Below are 19,900 nucleotides of genomic sequence, written 5' to 3'. Positions count from 1 at the left end.
CACAATATATACAGGTGTTACAATGTACTTTCTTTTTGCCCAACGAGGGCCCTTTATTGGTAAATAAACAAATTGAATTGAATGATAAACAAAAGACTCATTGGCCCCAACGTTCACATGAGTCAGCTTTTCTTTTTCTTCAGAAAAATTCAATATATTTCCCTCTTTATTTCCTTGACATTGTTTGAACCAATATTGTGACCCCACCCTAGCCCCTGGAACCTACGTATATATATACTATTTTGATGTCATACACATGTGTTTCTGTAATAAAAAAAAATTAACCCTATAGTATAATCATAAAATCATGGGGTGCAGGCACGTAGTATCCAGGTATCGGGGCGGGGGAGAGGAGCTCCCCTTTTTTTAGACATCACTTTTTACCGTTGAAAATTTTCATTTAAAGCCCCCCCCCCCCCCCCCCCCCCACTGTTGCGGTTTAGTTAAATCAAGGTGATCTCCTAACGTTTAATAAATTTTCGTAGTGAAATAATCCACCCACCCACGAAAAAGGAGTTTGCTTCTTTTTTTTTTTTTGACTTGTCAGTCAATTTTTTTCCTCCCCTCCCCTCCCCTCCCCCCCCCTCTTCAGAAACGATACTACGTGTCTGGAGTTAACTTACAAAAACGAGTGCCTATAATATATAAATAATCATAATATTCCGATCGTTTAAATGCAGCGTTTCATTGTTATTTCAAAATCCATAAATCTAATTGTTTCTATAGCGATGATAGCTCAGTAGTATGCTTTCCAATTTAGAGCACTCCGCGTCTGGAGTCGAGATGGTTTTGGTTCGATTCTCGCATGGAGCGTTATTTTATATTTTGTTTTATTTTTTAATGCAACGAATCAATAAAGATTAACAATTAAATTTAAACTATGTACTTATTTATATATATATATTTTTTCAATAGATAAATTATGGTTCACAGGCCCGTAGTTCAACGGTATCAAAAGGGGGACAACTTCCCAAAATTAACAGACAAAAAAAAGCTAATTTTCTGTCCAAATCCTTGAATTTGCCGGTGCTTGACCTTTCAATTAAAAAGGGGGGCAGCATTTAAAGGAAAATTTACTATAGCAAAATACTATACTCGGAACCCCCCACCCCCACCCCCTCCTTCTTCGGGCTTGGTTAAGTTGCAACGAAAGCCAAACCAATTCTTGCAACCTACTCATGAAACTTAACATACATGTAATTGCCTTTAACTTTATATACCCTATTATTCATGTTTATTATTCAAGTTTCAAGTTTCTTTATTTCCTTAAGCCAACTGGCTCATCAGAATATTAATACAATTATGCTATTAAGAAAAAGAAAACATGTGTCCATTCTATTTCCACTATTGTGGACTATATTACTGGACACAAAACCCGTGGATTGCGACGATGACAGAGAGAGTGAACGTAAAAAACACATATAGATGAAAATAGTCTTGTACATCGATATTATTTTTTCTTAACAATGTGGCAGCATTCAAAAATTTGCCCAAATTTAACAAATCTTTAGTATTATTAGAACTTAACAGTTGAATTAATTTAAAGACACTAGGCTTGTTATAATAATACTTTTTTCAAAAATTTCCCTCTTAAATCAATATACAAAGGGCATTTCAAAATAAAATGAAATTCGTCTTCTATATCATGGAGATTACAACATATACATAATCTATTAATCTTAGGTATATGTTATGGTATCGACCTGTTTCAATATTCACTATATGATTTGATAAACTAAATTTTGTTAATAGTTGTCTAAATTTTTTGTCAATAGGTTTTGTTTAATATGATTGCAAACGGAAATTGTCAATTAAATGTTGATACAAATAACCCTTTGGAGAGTTTGATATACTCTCTGTTATATTTTGCTTTGAAACATCTAAAAGTCGTTGTTTTATAATGTTATAAGCTTTATCATTTAAATGATTTTCTGTCCAAAGTTGTCCTCAAGTGAAGTGTTACTAAGATATCGTTACTATTAAGATAAGACTTAATAAATTACAATTTTGAAAAGGTATATTTCAAATTAAATATAATATTTTCCTGTACATAGGCGTAGCTTTGTAAAGTCTGTCCAGCTGTGGTCAGCCGACCAAGTCGTGAACATTTATACTATAAATGTTTCGTATATACTTGTATGATTCCTGCAGATCGGGCGCCAGATACGCCCATCTTCTTTCCAATATACGAGGGTTGTTCGAAAAGTTCGTGGACGATGTCAATCTTTGTTATACTACTTCCAAGAAATATAAAATAAGCACAATATTATGTGTAAAAATATTTGTTTTGTTGATCTGTGAAATTTCATTCCATTCGATTTGATAGAAATTAATTTACTTCATTTTAAAATCAACATGTTTTGTAACCACGGCGCACGCTTAAAAACCATGTAACGTCAAAAACATAGCGTCAAGAGTTTCTTAAAAATTCTATCCCTATACATTCACACAGTATAGTCCAATACCCACGTATTAAAAACCTTTTTCAATCACTTGACAATTATTTTTCTAACAATTGTTCTCGTTTTATTTCCTTTGTTAATATTTAATGTCTTTTACTGCTTTACTGTGCTTTCACAAGATCAGCAACTCTGAAGCGCCTACGTCTTTCCATGACGTCCCAACTTTTAAAAGTTTTCGTTCAGATTTTTACAGTTAAACCGTTTCTTCACAGATTGTCCTCGTCAGATACAGAGTCTCTGTCACTCAAATACCGCCTCTACCATTTACACACACATGCACTACTCGCTAATTGTGGCATATTTTCTGATTCCTCCAACATTTTTAGCGTTTATTCAGGATTTTCCCCGAGTATAACACAAAACTTCACCGTTATCTGCTGCTCCGTGACGTTCTACAACGTCATCGTTTTTGTCGTTTTCAATGAGGACTACTTATCTTCTCAAATTGATTTCCCTTTTTACCGAAGCAAAATATTAAGCCAAAATTTGGAATAAGAATCGATGTAAAAGTTCTTAATTTAACCGTCTAGGATTTTTTCGTTTTTGCTCCATTTTACAGAGAAGATGACTACAGACATTATTTAGTGTATTGTTTGTAAATTACTAAATTTTGACCTGCGCCGCGATCCGATTTTTGCAGTTTTTATCTCTGGATAAGTTTTAAATAAATCATGATATTTTTGAAAAATTTAATACAAATCATTTAAATTTATTGTTAAAATATATCTACCAAATTTGGATGACATATGACGTTAAATAAAAAAAGATATGACAGAAGTCCACGAACTTTTCGAACAACCCTCGTACATGTATATGAAACATCATGAAAAACTTTCAATCCCAATCTATACGAGTAGTCAGTCCGACAGTATACCAAGGTCATAACATTTTGAAATATATGTCAAAATACATAAATAAATACAGTACCTTCCCATTCAAACTTCAGGAAATGGATTTTTTATTCCAAAATGGATCCCCGTGAGCTTTTCCAGTCTAAGGGTGTCCAGCGTCCGTATGTCTTGTGTAAAATTTTCAACATAACAGGACCCTTGGGTTAATATTAACCAACTAGCCACAAAATATCCTGGTAGCAAATTTAGAATTTGGTCATATACAAATATAAAATAATCAAATTTTGAATTTTGTAGAGGACACTGAGTTGGGGGGGGGGGTTAGATTTGTTCAAATGAAGGACTTAAACCCTCTTTCAACGGGAAATGATTGGAAAAAAGACAAATGTTGAAGTCTTTTAAAGGCCAGCAAAAAAAAAAAAAAAAAAAAAACAAAAACAAAAAAAAAAAAAAAAAAAAAAAAAAAAAAAAAAAAATTCATGCAAAAGTTAATTCAATATAAAAGTACAATTTAAAAAAAAAATTAAATTAAAAAAAAATGAAAATGAAAAAAAGGAAATAAATAAAAAACAACAGTAAACAAACTATAACGCGTGTTGACTCGTTGAAGATTTTATGAATCTGGGTTCAAAAATAAGAGAAAAAACACAGGGTTGGCCCAGAAATAGTATTAAAGCAATATGAGCTGCAACTTTGATGTCGGAAATTTTTGTTGCAATATTGTAATTAACTATTTCAATGACAGAAACAAAGAAACTTTATACACTTTAATATTTTATATTTACAATGGAAGAACTAATTTTAAGCTGTTGAAGCGAAACCACATTATTGTCGTCATGTACAATATTGATTTCTTATGTGATACTATACATTCCATTGTACAGAAATTTTTCTTCTGAAACAATTCCATACTTTATTTTAGTCTAATTGATAGTAAAGATTTAAGTTACATACAGATTTATCATAAAATCACATTTTAACAGCAAAGAAAAATTCTCAGAAATGCAGCTCATATTGCTTTAAATTAGACGGACAAATTGACCCCGTAATATACACTTTAATCAATAATGATTAACACACCCCTTTTCATTGATTTTAATTATCATAAACATTTGTAAATACATTAACAGTAACCGGATAATTACTGATTGCTCATGATTACACAACAAACTGTAATTGATTACATCTGATTACGATTACTGATCACGTCTACCCATCCCTGTGTGAGACACAATGATCGAGGGATCAAAGTAATATTTTCAATATAAAGGAAAACATTATATAAACAAAATGTGTTTGTGAAACACTGATGCCCCCGTATGGCAGCTTATGGCGAAGGTTAAAGTTTCTCAAATGCAAGTCAAAATCCAGGCCAAAAGATAAAAAATGTTAAATTTGAAAGCCCTAGCTGCAACTGTTCAAAAGTTATGGCGAAGGTTAAAGTTTTTTAAAAGTAAGTAAAACATCAAGGTCAAGGTCAAAGTTGTTGGTATCCAAAGGAAGGTCTTGTCACAAGGATTACATATGTAAAGTATGAAAGCCCTAACACCAACCATTCAAAAGTTATGGCCAAGGTTAAAGTTTTTCAAAAGTAGGTCAAACTCCTAGGTCAAGGTCAAAGGGTAAAAGTCGTTGGTATCCAAAGGAAGGTCTTGTCACGAGGATTACATACGTGAAGTATGAAAGCCCTAGCATCAACCATCCAAAAGTTATGGCCAAGGTTAAAGTTTTTCAAAAGAAGGTCAAACTCCTAGGTCAAGGTCAAAAGGTCAAAGTGGTAAGTATCCAAAGGAAGGTCTTCTCACAAGGATTACATGTGTGAAGTAGGAAAGCCTTAAAACCAACCATTCAAAAGTTATGGCCAAGGTTAAAGTTTTTCAAAAGTAGGTCAAACTCCTAGGTCAAGGTCAAAGGGTCAAAGAGGTTGATATCCTGAGGAAGGTCTAGTCACAAGGAATACACATGTGAAGTTTGAAACCCTAAGGCACCAACTGTTCAAATGTTATGGCCAAGGTTAAAGTTTTTCAAAAGTAGGTCAAACTCCTAGGTCAAGGTCAAAAGGTCAAAGTTGTTTGTATCCAAAGGAAGGCCTTGTCACAAGTATACACATGTGAAGTTTGAAACCCCAAGCTCCAACCATTCAAAAGTTATGGCCAAGGTTAAAGTTTTTCAAAAGTAGGTCAAACTCCAAGGTCAAGATCAAAGAGGTTGGTATTCAACGGAAGGCCTTGTCACAAAGAATACAAATGTGAAGTTTGAAACCCCAAGCACCAACTGTTCAGAAGTTATGGCCAAGGTTAAAGTCTCATAAAATTTTGCAAAAGTGGGTCAAACTCCAAGGTCAAGGTCAAAAGGTCAAATATGATGGTACCCAAAGAAAGGTCTTGTCACAAGGAATACACATGTGAAATATGAAAGTCATAGCTCCAACCAATCAAAAGTTATGGGCAAGGTTAAAGTTGTTAAAGTTGACAACAGACAGACAGACAGACAAACAGACAAACGGACAAACGGAGAAACAGACAAACAGACAGACAGGACAAAAACAATATACCCCGGGATCTTTCGATCCGGGGGCATAAAAATTAAACAAATTTTACCATGGTGGTGTATAAATGTGCGGTAAATAGATTACAAGATAAAGGTGTATTAATGGTTGCCAGTCTACAGAAGACATCAAGGGACGGTGCTCTAGGAAATGCATGAATTGTAGTCAAATAAAAAACATGAATACATGTAAAAGGTTGCATTCCTCCTCATGTCTAATGTAGATAAGCAAAATGAGCACAATTATAATTAACAAAATGTAACAATATATAGTAATACTGTTTAAAAATCATATACATTTTTTTGATATGAATTGACTCATTTTCATTTGAAAATAGCCATATTAAGCTTCTCATTAAAATCAAGATTAGGGAAATTGGTACATAATTCTGAGACAGATTTTAAGAAAATTTCTCGTTCATCTTTGAATTTAGTGCATTTGAAGAGAAAATGTATTTCATCCTCCACCTCATTTAGATCACATTTCGAACATAATCGCATGTGTGCTGGGATACCCTGGAACCTTCCAACTTCAATTTGTAAATGATGTGAAGATATTCTAAATCTACTCAGGCATCTCCTCAACCCAAAATTCTTAATGATATTAAAATAATTTTCGAAACCAAATTGATCTTTAATTTTGACATAAGTACGTAGTTTACCATCCATATAACTGCCCAAATTGTCATGCTATAATTTTATGTAAGTTTTCTTCAGAATTTTGTGTATTGTATATTTACTAACTTTTTTCCAGTTGTTTAAACATCCCTTCAGTTCTGGTATATTTTCTAGAATAGTGTGTAGTGACCTGTACCAAGAGGATCTATTAACAGCATATAGTTTCTTAGAATGTTTATATGCATTTCTGAGTAAAGGAAATTTTCTATCATTTTCTTCCAATCTTTCAAGTCTTTGCCAGTACCTAACCATGCTTTTTTACTATGTCAAAGTGAAGATATAGGAAATTTGTGAAATTTGTCAAAGTGACCAAGAAGAAATTTACAAAGCTTTATGTGAAGTTTTTCACACATGGTACTAGAGTATATCTGATCCAAAGAGACCTTATCCCCCCTTCTGAATTTACTAGCTTTGCAATTGAATGATCCCCAAATCTCGCATCCTTATAGAAGAATTGGTTTAATTGTGTGATCAAACACATGTAGGCATGTTTTAATTTTGGGATTCATTGAAAGAAAATTTTTTTGTAGTTTGAAATATGCTTTTAAAGCCTTTTTATATAAATCACTTTGAGCAAAGGAGAAAATGCCTGCATGATGCACTGAAGTATATACCAAGATATCTACAATGTTGTACACATTCAAGGTTATATTCTTGATATTTAAAAATATATTTGATATGTCTGTCCGCTTTGTTGAAGACCAGAATTTTTGTTTTCCGTATATATATATATATATATATATATATATATATATATATATATATATATATATATATATATATATATATATATATATATATATATATATATATATATGTGTGTGTGTGTGTGTGTGTGTGTGTGTGTGAGGGTGTGTGTGTGTGTGTGAGAGGGTGTGTGTGTGTGTGTGAGAGAGAGAGGGTGTGTGTGTGTATAGCTCTTTCGCGCGCGTGTGTGTTGGGGGTGGGGGGGGGTGGGGGTCTTTTCTCCACTTCTGAAGCTCCACATATATGTATGCCTCTTCCTACCAACTTAAGTTTACAAGGGTCCGCGTTTTCTAGGAAGGGGGATCCGAGTTCATTTTTTAAAGTTAATTTACTTTGTAGCTGGGGTGGGGTTCCCCCTCCGGGTCTTTTAATAGCCCGAAATATCTGAAGTTTTCCAGCCTTTTTTCATGATTGTGAGCCAGGAAAACGTCACATATTTCGGACTACCCTTTTAGATCCGCGCATGCTTTATTAACACGAAGTCGGACTTTCTACTCCCGGACCTAGCTGTCCTAATAGTCAGAATGTCCTACTATTACGATACAACTGTACTGTAAGTCTACCTTGTTCCGGATATTAAATATAACTGTTACTGAGAGGCCGCTGTCCAACATCAGGTTAACCTAAACTTCGTGGGGTTTGAACATCTCCGTTATACGAATGATGATATGTCTCTTTGGGGCTGAATTTATCTTTCTATGGGTATTTCATAAGGCCTAGGGTCGCCTTGTACTCTCATAGGTTGTGCATATGTTTCCATAGGACTTGTATGTCTATATTCATAGCTGGCGCGTGTTTCCATAGGACGCTTATGTCTGCCTGTAGGCTGTGCATGTAAAAAAAGAGTTTTAATATCGCACTTCCTAAGAAAGTTCGGGTATATCACATGTTATTATCCTGGTCCGTCCATCTGTCACATTATCTTCTTCCTCAAACTCACTCAAGAGATTACATGTTAAGGTAGCTAACTCATCTTTTGGAATATGATTGGTTGTGCATTGAACATTTGCAAATAGATTTTGAAATTTTCATTCTCACCTTAGGGGCCAAATGGGGGTAAAAAATAAGGGTTTTTTGTTTGACAAAAACCGGTTCCCTGAACACTTCTAACATTTTTCGGAGTAGCCCATTCATATTTAGGAATGTGATTGGAAGTGTCCTGTAGATGTGCAATAAGGTTTCGGAATTTTGATTTTCATCACCGGGGGGGGGGGGGGGGTTTGGGGTCAAAAAACGACGTGTTTTTTTTTGCAAAAATCTGGTTCCCCAAATTCCTCTGACATTTTTTGCAGCAACCACCTCATCTTTTGGAATATGATTGGTGGTGTTCTGTAGGATGTGCGAATAAGGTTTTTGAATTTCGATTCAACACCCCCCCAACCCCCCAACCCCATGTTTTCCTCTTAAAACCTGGTTCTCTGAACTATTCTTAAATTTTTTACTGTAACAAACTTATCTTTTGGAATATCCATGATTGGTAATGTCCTGCAGATGTGCAGCAAGGTTTTTCCCCGGGTTGGGGGGTGGGGGTCAGATCGAAAACTGTTTTCTACAAAAACAGTTCCCTGAATTCATCTTACATTTTTTGCAGTAACCAACTCATCTTTTCTAATACGATTGATGTTGTCCTGTAGATGTGCAATAAGGTTTTAGAAATTAAATTTTACCTTAGGCGATTGGGGGTCAAAACACTACATGTACATGTATGTTTGGATCTCATTTTTTGAATGTGATTGGTGGTGTTATCTCACTGATGACTTTTAACTTACATCTAAAGAGAAACAACATAAACATCACCATGCATGCCTGCCTTGCGCTATTTCATTGTCATCCAAAGAAAGACAACACAGTTGACACCCTGCGTGTGAGGGAAACATAAGGAATTGTCTCCCTGTACGTCACGACATCCTCTAAACCAATCAGATTGACTGTATTATTCTAATAATTGATGTTGAAACATTCTCCTACATACTATAAATTAAAATAAAACTCTAGTTAAAAGTCATTTTGATTTTACTTTTTTATTTACATGCACAAAATGTACCAGTAGCCTTATTACTTGAAAATGACAAACATTTCAATATTACAGCACAAATCTGCATGTATTATAAAAGGGAGTAGATTGTAGAATTAAATAAAATGTAACATAGATGGTAAAATTGAAGCACATGAAATTTTACATGTACAGCAAAGCATGAGAAAAAATAAAGACAAAGGCAAACATCTCAACATAAATTTTCAAATGGATATAGTACATAATATTGAATCTTGTAATTTAAAAGCATTTTTCTGAACAAAAGACCACATATTTATGTGCTTCATGACAAGAAATATGTATGTACACAGTTGGAATAAGTTTTACCGTGCCATTTTCTTTGGATACAGCAAACCAACAGTGTGTAGTAATTCAGATGTACTGATTATACTTCTTAAACATTCATTATAGGCAGCTTTAATTTGGATCATAAAATTTTTCTGGAAAGTTCTGCAATTCCTGTCCAATACGTTTTTCTATGAGGGGTAACATTAGCTGGTCATAGTCCACACTTCCACTCACAAAAACCTGCTTCCCAGTTTTCTTAGCTACAAAACAACAAAAGTAAAAGTAAAAGATTGAGTGGGACCCGGTATTTTTTTTTTTTTTGATAAGAGATCACACACATGTACATATTTGTTGCAAAAAATACTTGATAAAACCTAGTCGCTGTGCTATGGTGAAGCAATGGGAATCTGCTGGGCCAAGAAGAACTGCTCCAGAAGGAATACTGCTCTACAATGAAATAATTCAGTAATTATGATTAAGCGGTAATTTGTTGCTTCCCCCCCCCCCTCCAATACATACACTTTGACCAATTTTTTTTCTTGTTCCCTGTCTGAAATAGGTTATCCACCTTGCAGTCCTTTAAATGGGTTTTTAAAAAAATCATTTCTGCTGAAAATTTTGCATTTTTAAGGGTACATTCTCCTATTTATGCTATTGGCACATTAGTAAAGAGGCCCTTGGGCCACATTGCTCACCTGAGCATTTTGGCTAGAGAAAAGCAGAAACCAGTTCAGTATTGATGAGTTTAAATATATATAAGTTGTTGCACCCTACTTACCCCCCCCTCCCCCTCCCCCAACCAAGAGGCAGGGAAGGGTGGCACAATTTTAACAAACTTGAATCTACACTAACTGAGGATTCTTCCATATTTATGTACTAATCATGGCTTTAAAAGATTTTTACAGATTTTCTCCTTATATTTCTATGTAAAAGTCTGATCTTCTATTGTGACCTTGCCTTTATCCCATGGGTCATGATTTGAAACTTTAATGTACACTAACTGAGGATCGTTCCAAATTAATATGACTAATCGGGACTTTGCTGTTCTTTTAATAGAAGATTTTTAAAGATTCATCCTAAATATCCCTATGTAAAACTTTGATTTCCTATTGTGGCCCCATCCTACCCCTGGGGGTCATGATTAGAACAAATTTGCTGAGAATGCTTCCACGTGAATATGAATTAATTATGACTTTTCTGTTTTTGAGAAGAAGATTTTTAAAGATTTTTCCTATATATTCCTATTATTGTAAGACTTTGATCACCCATTGTAGCCACCCTACCCCAGGGGTCATGATTTCAAGAAATTTGAATCGCTACTATCTGAGGATATGAGCACATGGCTTGGTCAATCAAGTGTTTTCTATTTTCTTTATTGATAAAATTGCAAACTCCTGTGGTTGGACCTGCTACTGAACTTGAGGCTGTGCATATTACAGTACTTACAAATTTTGTTTGCATTGCAACTGCAAGGTTTCCTAACTTGTTCGAAGTACAGATCCAGATATAGAAACTTTCTTTTAATTTTAACACTTGAAAATGAACAACTTTTTCCATGATTTTGTCAGAAAACACATGATATTTTAACTGAGGATCAATAACATTCTCCAGATCAGTCATTCTGAAAACAGAAAGTTTCATGTAGTTCGATCCCGATGGAAATGGAAACACGAAGCGAAAGTAAGACTGTAAGTAAAAGTTTGCAGAAGATGATAAAATGTGTTTTTGGTGGAAATAGGACATAAATAGTTTATTAAGAATTTACCAAGTTAGGAAGAGAAATGCAATTTGTTGAAATTAAATTAGGAAAAAAAATCGAAAAGTTTGAGGAAAATATATGTAGATATATTGTACCGAATTTCCTCCTTAATGAATGTGTCTTATTTGAATAGGCCCTATATTTGTAATATGAAACTTCTTAGACTATGCTATAGGTTATGCATATGAAGAACGTATATCTGTATATAGTTGCCGTTTGTTTGCATATGTTTGTTTATTTAAAGGGGTGAACATGTGATTAAATATTTATATATACATCATTTATAAATACATGTACCCATACTAGATTTCTTAATTCTTATTATTAGATACCCCGGTACATGGAGTATATTCAATGTTTTGTAGTTGGATATAGAATTTATTTCACAAGTGGAACAGAATTTTCTTCATGAGTGCAAAGCACAGGTGACAATTCAAAATTATTATTAAAAAAATCCTGTCTCACAAGTGAATTAAGTAAACATATACATGTAGGTATTCCATAATCAACTACAAAACATTGAATTTTCTGTTTATTACATTTTCTTTGATTTCTCTTAGCCTCTGTCTTTTCATAATGCAGAGTTGTAGGTAGTCCGAAATATCTGACGTTTTCCTGGCTTTTTAATGATTTTGATATTTTACGTGCCAGGAAAACGTCAGAACTGGCGCCATTACGAAAACTGGAAATTCGCCTCCTCCAACTGGAGGCGCCATTTTTGGGTTGATTTTCGAATTTTGCAAACCGAATTAAAAGCTGAATTCAAAATTTATTAATAGTACAATGCCTTTAGTAGTCACCAACATCGTTTTTATGGTTTGTTTATGAAATATACAGTCTGGTGAAAACATTTTATCAGACCATTGGGTTTTCTTCTCATTTCGTGCATTTTAAAATCTTGCAAGACCTGTATCGAAATGTGGAGTGATATTTTCTTTTCATCGATATTGGTGAGTACTAGAAGCATTGTGCTACTGATAAATTCTAAGTTCAGCATTTAATTCAGTTCGCAAGTATCGAAAATCAGCTCCGGTTGGAGACGGTGAAATTTCCAGTTTTTGTAATGGCACCGGTTCTGACGTTTTCCTGGCATGTAAAATATCAAATTGTTAAAAAAGCCAGGAAAACGTCAGATATTTCGGACTAAGTTGTAGGCTATGGCATTATAGTTGAGCAGTTGTGATATATGTCATAGCTAATTGATTGCTAGATTGAAAATTGTGAATATAAATGGATATTACATGTAACAACAATCTGAAGAAACCTTGGCAGTTTTAGTCTATGTCTTTTTCTATCTTATAACAGCTAGGCTAGAGAGTATTTTTTACAACACAATCCCTGAAGGGAATTAGGAAAATCTGAAGTTTTGCTACAGTGCGAAAAAATATCACTTCTATTTCCATTAGGCCAAATAAAAAAATATGTGTGGTTCCGGTTACCCGACCGTCCCTATTTTATACCCCCGACCCTAAACTTTTTTTGGGACAATTTTCAAATTTCCGGAATTTTCCCCGATTTCCCTCATTGGCTCCAGTATTAGTTTAAGTTTTAGCAATGGTGGCCTTCTTTGACAACAACGTTTCAACACATATAGTACAAGTGTTTTGTCAGTTACAAATGTCACCACTTGAAAGGAAGCAATAGTATTATCTCACCAATATCACCAATAGTTAATTCAAGAACATTCAATGATATTTTTGACGTTTATTATATCACAAAAAAAAAAAAAAAAAAAAAAAAAAAAAAAAAACCTACCTACCTACCCTAATTTGTTTGGAGGTGTAACCGGAACCACACATATTTTTTTATTTGGCCTTAATAAATTATGGTATTTCACTGTTGAAAATGTATTACATTTAAAATTAAATATTCAATTTTTTGTTTTCTGAACATGGTACAGTGGTAATATCAACCTTTAAAACAGAGGTTTGTGGCTTTTCCATACAATATGCTCTGCCTAGTCCAGTAATTCAGTGGAATGGATATAGAAAGATTGGGAGTGGACTTTGATCTGGCTGAAGTTGGCTGTCAGGGAAAATTTATACCAGTCCCGAAAAGAAATTGTGATGGAGATCAGCCCAAAAAGACAGTAAGTAATACAAATGATGAATTGTTTCCATACAGATTATCTTCGACTAAGGTATATAATCACAAGGCTATGCATTTAAACTAAGGCCAAAATAAAAAATACCTTTGTTTCCCCTAACCCGACTGACCCACTTAAATCGCTCCGACTGAAAAGTTTTTTTAATAAGATTATTCAAATATTTTTTTTTATTGTTTGTCAACTTTATAAAATACGATTTTATCAAAATCTGTTTTTATCAGAACGGCGGCTTTTGTTCTACTCTGATTTGGCGGCCACAACATGTGGTCGCAAAGGGTTAGTTCGTGTTATAAAACAACGGCAACGTATCAATATCTTTAACTTATTAGAATCCTACACTCTTGAAACATTTCGTGAATTGAATATATCATGACTAAAGAGTGTTTTGATGGTATTTACAAATGTGTCTACTAAAATTAACGTACATGTACGTAGTAAGCATGGCAAAGCCTGCCTCAAGAGCAGATGAGGGGCCCACCCTGTGTATACATATCATAAACTTCACTGAATTTCATTCATTTGGATCTAATAAACAGTTCATGTATGATCCATTTTTTACTATATGGGACCATAGGAGTTGTAAATATGTCTTTGTATAATTATTTCATCTTGATAAATATAATTCAGACGTAGTTTCTTCATTCCTTTTATTTATGGGTTAAACTTCGCGACACTTTTAACATTAGATATATGGCATTTTAATCATTTTTAGATATGGTTTAGTTGAATTAAATATTGTTTATACATGTACACTCTTTCCAAATAGTGTAGAAATCTTTAAAAATGGCTCATGGTACAGCCTCCTGAGAGGTCCAATGCATTTTTTTCTTTAGTTACGCCCTTGAAAATAGGTTGTTTCTTTGCTTTAAAATCTCTTTAAAATTGTTTGTCCGACAACATTTGAACATGTAGGGATCCAAATTTAGATTTTACTCGGCACCTATGGCCATTGATCATTAAGCATCAGTAAGGGATCTTTTTGATGTCAACATCTATACTGAGACACTGGACGTTTTTTACGGTCTCATTTGACTGACCAGTCTCCACATCCCACATCGGGACCTGTGACTTAGAATAAGCTCCTAAATTACGTCCTAACTCTAAAACGAAACACTCTATAATCACTGCGCCACACGAAGCCCTTGACATTTTGCCTGTGTAAGCACTTGAAGATGATAGTAGGTTTGAAAAATATACTCGGATGTCCGATGGTTGAGTATTTGCGAATCTTGTCTTTTTGTAAATATTCAATTTCAATAAATTTACACTGTCCTGAGATATTTCACAAGTTCAAATGAATAATATTTGTGAATATATTTACCATACATGTTGCTTTGGAATTTCATTTGTATGATATTCAGTTTAAAAATCGGTTTCTTTAGTTTTTTCCTTATTTATAAAGATATTCAATTTTTCAGAATGCATTTTCATTACTGCTGTCAGAAAAAAAATAATTTACCTACCTACCTACCCAACTTCAGATTTTAGAGTCAGGTTAGGGGAAACAAAGATATTTTTAATGATGGCCTAAAATGTAAAATAGGTAGTTATTGCAATGCATTGTTCTAAGTGTAAAAAGTACATCCAGCAATGACCATGTCAATCTTCCAAGACTATATTAGTTAAGATTATACAGCTCCTTGCTGCATGTACAATGGACCAAGATTTTGACTAAAAATTTGTATCTAGAGCAAGTGATTGTATGGTTATTAATAGCTATAGCAGACCTTCAAATGAAGCAAAATATGCTTTGGTAAATTTAAGAAGTTTACAGTCAGCATGTATCTGACATTGTATAGCTGCCTGCTGGCTTACCACCAATCATACCTTCCTGGGATGAAGAGTTAGAAGAGTACCTAACTTGTGTGGAGAAAGTACCAGTTCATGACATAACCAGGGCACAAAAGTAAGATACTGATTTATTATAAGTATTTGATTAACATTATCATTTCTGGTTAAAGTACATGTTATCTACTTCAATCTGTTATTTTCTTCTAATATATGTGGACTGGAGTTATCTTTCTAATATGTCAATAAAATTTCCATTTTGAGAGTTCAAGATGTTGATATATGTAATTTGTGTCAAAGATTTTTATCTTGGCATCTAAAAAAATGCAGTGATAATTTTTGTTGGCAAATAATGATATTTGAAGGTTAAGGACATACGTAACGTAGTTTGAACTTTATTGTGTTTTTTCCTGGAGTTGAAGAGTTCCAATACTTGAAGGAACTGTGTGCTACATTTTTATGTCTAAATATGCTGTTGTACACTTCTTCTAAAACAAGTTTGGATAAACAAAACACCGAGAATATATGCTTAGTAATTTTTGTATATTTTTCTTTAAATTATACAAGAATTTTCATTAATTGATATCTTTTCGAAACCCCTGGTAATGCATGCTGATTTTTTGTCTATGAACATCTGATGGCACTATAATCTTAAATTCAGAATATCTTGAAAAATTATCAGTAGGTAAGGTACGTTGCGTATGTCCTTAAGTTGTTTTATGATTTTCTCCACTTAGATTGGCTGAAATCCCCCCATGTAAAAAAAAAATATTTTCACCTCAAAGGCCATTGATAGGTCTGGTTTGATTGTTGACACTAATTATGAAGTCATTATGGTATAACACATTTCAAACAGTACTATCCCAGTTTTGTATTACATACTATTCATCATTGTTATTTGCAGAGGAAATGGCCTATAAAAGAATAAAAACAATTAACATGTTGAAAAAACAATCATTTGTGTATTGCATTTGATCAAAACAATCATTCAGCACATCTTGAAGAAAAATATTTTCCCCTGCCCTTCTAGGAATGCCTTTCTCATCCAGCTTAATGGCTGTATTGACCTATACAAGTATGTGTAAATATTTGTATAATACATGTATTATTTAGGTTTTGGTCAAGAGAGCCATGTCCTGAGAATCTGTATCATGCTGAAGTGTCTGAGGTACAGACCACCATATACGTGGACAGAAATCCCACCACTGGGGAATTACTGGGCTACAAGGAGGTGTGACATATGAAAACATTGATTCTAATGCAATTGTTTTGTAAAATGCATTTTGATTGGCTAATACACTAATGCTTGAGGCAGTTAAATGAGGCAGCATTAATGAAAGTGAAAGCTAGCTTTTGATTGTGTCTTCATAACAGAACAACACAAAAACAGTGCATCCTGACATATTTCATATAAAAACTAGAAATATGTCCATAGGACATGAATGCCTTGCCAAGGTATATTAGTAATGCAACATGAAAATTTGTATTAGTGTATGAAATTTGATGAGAATATCTTGAATTATAGTGTCTTTAAAATTGAAATTGAAATCTAAAAAGTTGGATATAGATGATAAATTCTCGCCAAATTTTGTATAAGTGCATAAACTTATATATCTTAAATGGTTTCTTTAAAATTAAGCCATATACTAATCTAAGAAAAGTGAGGTCAAGGTCACAGGAAAGTTCAAGGTCAAATGTTTTTGATGCAGTTGAATACTTCTCACAAAAACATATTAGCATATTTAAGTTTGATAAAAATATTTTGAATGGTTTATTTAAAACTGAGCTAAACACTAATTTAACATAAATGAAGTTAAGGTCAAAGGAAAGGTCAAGGTCAAAAAATGTTGATGCAGTTGAAAAGGTTACATCAGTATGTATTAGCATATGAAGTTTGATAAAAATATTATGAATGTTTTCTTTAAAACTGAGTTAAACACAAATTGAGAAAAGTGAGGTCAGGTCAAAGGAAAGTCAAGGTAAAAAAATATTGATGCATTTGAGAAGCTCTCATCAGTATGTATCAGCATATGAAGTTTGACACTAATTTAAGAAAAGTGAGGTCAGGTCAAAGGAATGGTCAAGGTCAAAAAATGTTGATGCAGTTGAATAGCTCTCATCAGTATGTATTAATATATGAAGTTTGATTACACTGTATTGAATGGTATCTTTAAAACTGAGCTAAACACTAATTTAAGAAAAGTGAGGTCAAGGTCAAAGGAAAGTCAAGGTAAAAAAATATTGATGCAGTTGAATAGCTTACATCAGTATGTATCATCATATGAAGTTTGATTACACTATCTTGAATGGTACCTTTAAAACTGAGCTAAACACTAATTTAAGAAAAGTGAGGTCAGGGTCAAATGAAAGGTCAAGGTCAAAAAATGTTGATGCAGTTGAAAAGCTTACATCAATATGTATCAACATATGAGGTTTGATTACACTACCTTGAATGGTATCTTAAAAACTGAGCTAAACACTAATTTAAGAAAAGTGAGGTCAAGGTCAAATGAAAGGTCAAGGTCAAAAAATGTTGATGCAATTGCATAGCTCTCGTCAACATCTATCAGTATATGAAGTTTGATAAAAATATCTTGGATAGTTTCTTTGAAACTGGGCTTTGAACAGAGCTAAATGCAAAGTGTGACGGAAAGACAGAAGGACGGAAGAAGGACATGACAAACACTATATGCCGCAGCCATATTCCTGGTGGGGCATTAAAAAACTCAACAAAATAAGAGGAAAACATCAATCAAAATGCATTACCTGGCATTAGAATGGAATAACTGTCTTCTCATTTACTATTTAACTATCTTCTCATTTGTTACTTGTGACCGTTAATGCTGATTTAACAGTCACAAACATCAGTTTTATCGGCTCCACTGATATTGAAAAGACAGTTATTCCCTTATTTACATGCAGTTTTCATAAAATAAAATTTTTAAAAATTGAAAATCTAGTAACTATATAAGCTATCTCTGTGTGTGTGTGTTTTTTTTTGGGGGGGTGGGGGGTGTTACTCTTGGTTGAAATTTGGTCTTCAAACATTGACTCTGCTAGTAGAAAAAAATGAACTGATTGTAGGGATTGAACACCAAAATCATAAGGATCACCAATTGAGATTGTTCATTTTTAGGAATACTTGGAAAGCACCTCAGAGGGAAGGACCTCATTATCTCTGAGGAGGCCCCCTGGCCCTGCCAGTCAAGATGTCAGAGGAAGCAGTGCCAACTTCCCATTTTTGCCTGGTGAGAAAATAATTATGGTGTCTTTTCTTAACATGTCAAAACAACTGTTTAGGATATGTATGACAAAATATTTTGCTCCAAAATTATTGCAATTCAAAATGTTATGCTTTTACAGGTGGAATGGAAGAAATTGATACCATCTTATCCAAAGACAAAGAGAGTTTTCTTGATCTTGAAAAAGGTAAATGTAACCTTAATGCTCATGGTATTGATTATTAAATATGAAGAGTGGAAGTGCTGAGTACATTTAATTTGTATTCTTTTACATGTTTGTGACTGCGACCCTTTTCTTGGTCATGTGAGTCAATCATGAGATCTGTTGCTACTTGTATCATTTCCCTATCCTGTTCTTATGATCTGCATAATTTTTGGAAGACACCAAAACTATTTCAATTTCATTCAAATTTCAGACACAGCATGTAAGGCTTAAGGGTTTTAAAACTTTGAATCTCATGATTCTTTCAGCCCAGGTGGGGCCAAAATCATCAAAATTAATACAGTCTTTTTAAAAAATTTGCTGTTCGTTGATACCTAGCTTGTAGACTGTTTGCATGATTGTAATGAAAAAAGAAGGCTTTTTCAAAAGTTGTGAAGTAGGTTTGATCATGACTTTCTAGAGTTACTTCCCTTGAGAGTGCTCTTTCTCATGATAGTTTGATATATAGTCCAAATCCTGTGAGAACTTGGGGTACAACTTGGAAGATAATACAAATACAGGTAATTATACACACAAAACTTTTTGTCAGAGTGATAAGGTTCTGTCTTTTGCTTTGATTTTGTCATGGAATTTTACTTATAAAATCTGTTGTTCTAAGATCTTGAAGTACAATTTATATTCTCCACATCTTTAACCATGGAGGAAGTTGTGAAAGAGTTAAATGCAACTGAAAATACAAATGTGTGTTCGACCTTCTCTAGTAGGCTTCACTTAAGGGAGACTGACCCTCTGATAAGAGAGATAACTTCCCAAGTAAATAATCCTGAAATTACCCATGGTTTGTCATAACAGAGTGTATAAGTAGTAAAGACCTTTGAAAAGTCAATTCCAGCAAAACCAACACAGGACGGAAACATTGACTTCTTTTTATTTTTGCCTATATTTTTCATAGTTTTTGATTATACATGTATTTGACCTAAAACATTTGCATCCAGTTTTTTAAAACTGAGGATAATAATACCCTGAGGGGTATGTTCACCTGTTTCAACAAATCAGTTGAGGGTTCAGTGAGTTCTTTTCAAATTATTAAACATAATTTAATTCAGTTTTGCATACTCTGAACAGGTCAGGTTCACTACCTTTTATGGAAGGTGAAACAGTTATATCTTATTTTGGACAATTTTAAAACTGCAGTAATACCTCCTGTTCCGTATGAAGAATTGTTGTTAGGAG

General features: G+C 33.6%; 2 protein-coding genes across 2 annotated transcripts in view; one reads left to right on the top strand and one right to left on the bottom strand.

The window, feature by feature from the left end:
- Window positions 1-9,290: 9,290 nt before the first annotated feature.
- Window positions 9,291-11,237, bottom strand: LOC133192493 (proteasome assembly chaperone 4-like). Its single transcript, XM_061328492.1, has 3 exons — window positions 11,055-11,237; window positions 9,983-10,055; window positions 9,291-9,868 (listed from the first exon to the last, which is right to left on the bottom strand). The coding sequence occupies exons 1-3, from the start codon at window positions 11,226-11,228 to the stop codon at window positions 9,738-9,740; spliced, it is 378 nt and encodes a 125-aa protein (XP_061184476.1). The 5' UTR covers window positions 11,229-11,237; the 3' UTR covers window positions 9,291-9,737.
- A 2,031-nt stretch (window positions 11,238-13,268) lies between these two features.
- The window catches only part of LOC133191864 (superkiller complex protein 2-like), a 31,356-nt gene continuing 24,724 nt past the window's right edge, over window positions 13,269-19,900 (top strand). The window contains exons 1-5 of the mRNA XM_061327600.1: window positions 13,269-13,456; window positions 15,274-15,380; window positions 16,376-16,493; window positions 18,399-18,510; window positions 18,626-18,691. Coding sequence (XP_061183584.1) covers window positions 13,346-13,456; window positions 15,274-15,380; window positions 16,376-16,493; window positions 18,399-18,510; window positions 18,626-18,691 — 514 coding nt within the window. The 5' untranslated portion in view covers window positions 13,269-13,345. The remainder of the gene's footprint in view (window positions 13,457-15,273; window positions 15,381-16,375; window positions 16,494-18,398; window positions 18,511-18,625; window positions 18,692-19,900) is intronic.

Source organism: Saccostrea echinata, unplaced genomic scaffold, assembly GCF_033153115.1.
Source record: "Saccostrea echinata isolate AGI-Se365-2 ecotype Australia unplaced genomic scaffold, CSIRO_AGI_Sech_v1 ptg000025l, whole genome shotgun sequence".
In the NCBI taxonomy this organism is placed as follows: Eukaryota; Metazoa; Mollusca; class Bivalvia; order Ostreida; family Ostreidae; genus Saccostrea; species Saccostrea echinata.
This window is presented reverse-complemented; position numbering and strand designations above follow the sequence as displayed.

Bases quoted from the DNA above. Each gene is read 5' to 3' on its own strand.
- LOC133192493 (XM_061328492.1), bottom strand. From the start codon at position 11,228: ATGACTGATCTGGAGAATGTTATTGATCCTCAGTTAAAATATCATGTG. The intron at 10,056-11,054 runs GTAAGTACTGTA...ATTTCATTGTAG, and splicing joins TTGCAATGCAAACAAAATTT to AGCAGTATTCCTTCTGGAGC. The intron at 9,869-9,982 runs GTTTTATCAAGT...GTTGTTTTGTAG, and splicing joins CACCATAGCACAGCGACTAG to CTAAGAAAACTGGGAAGCAG.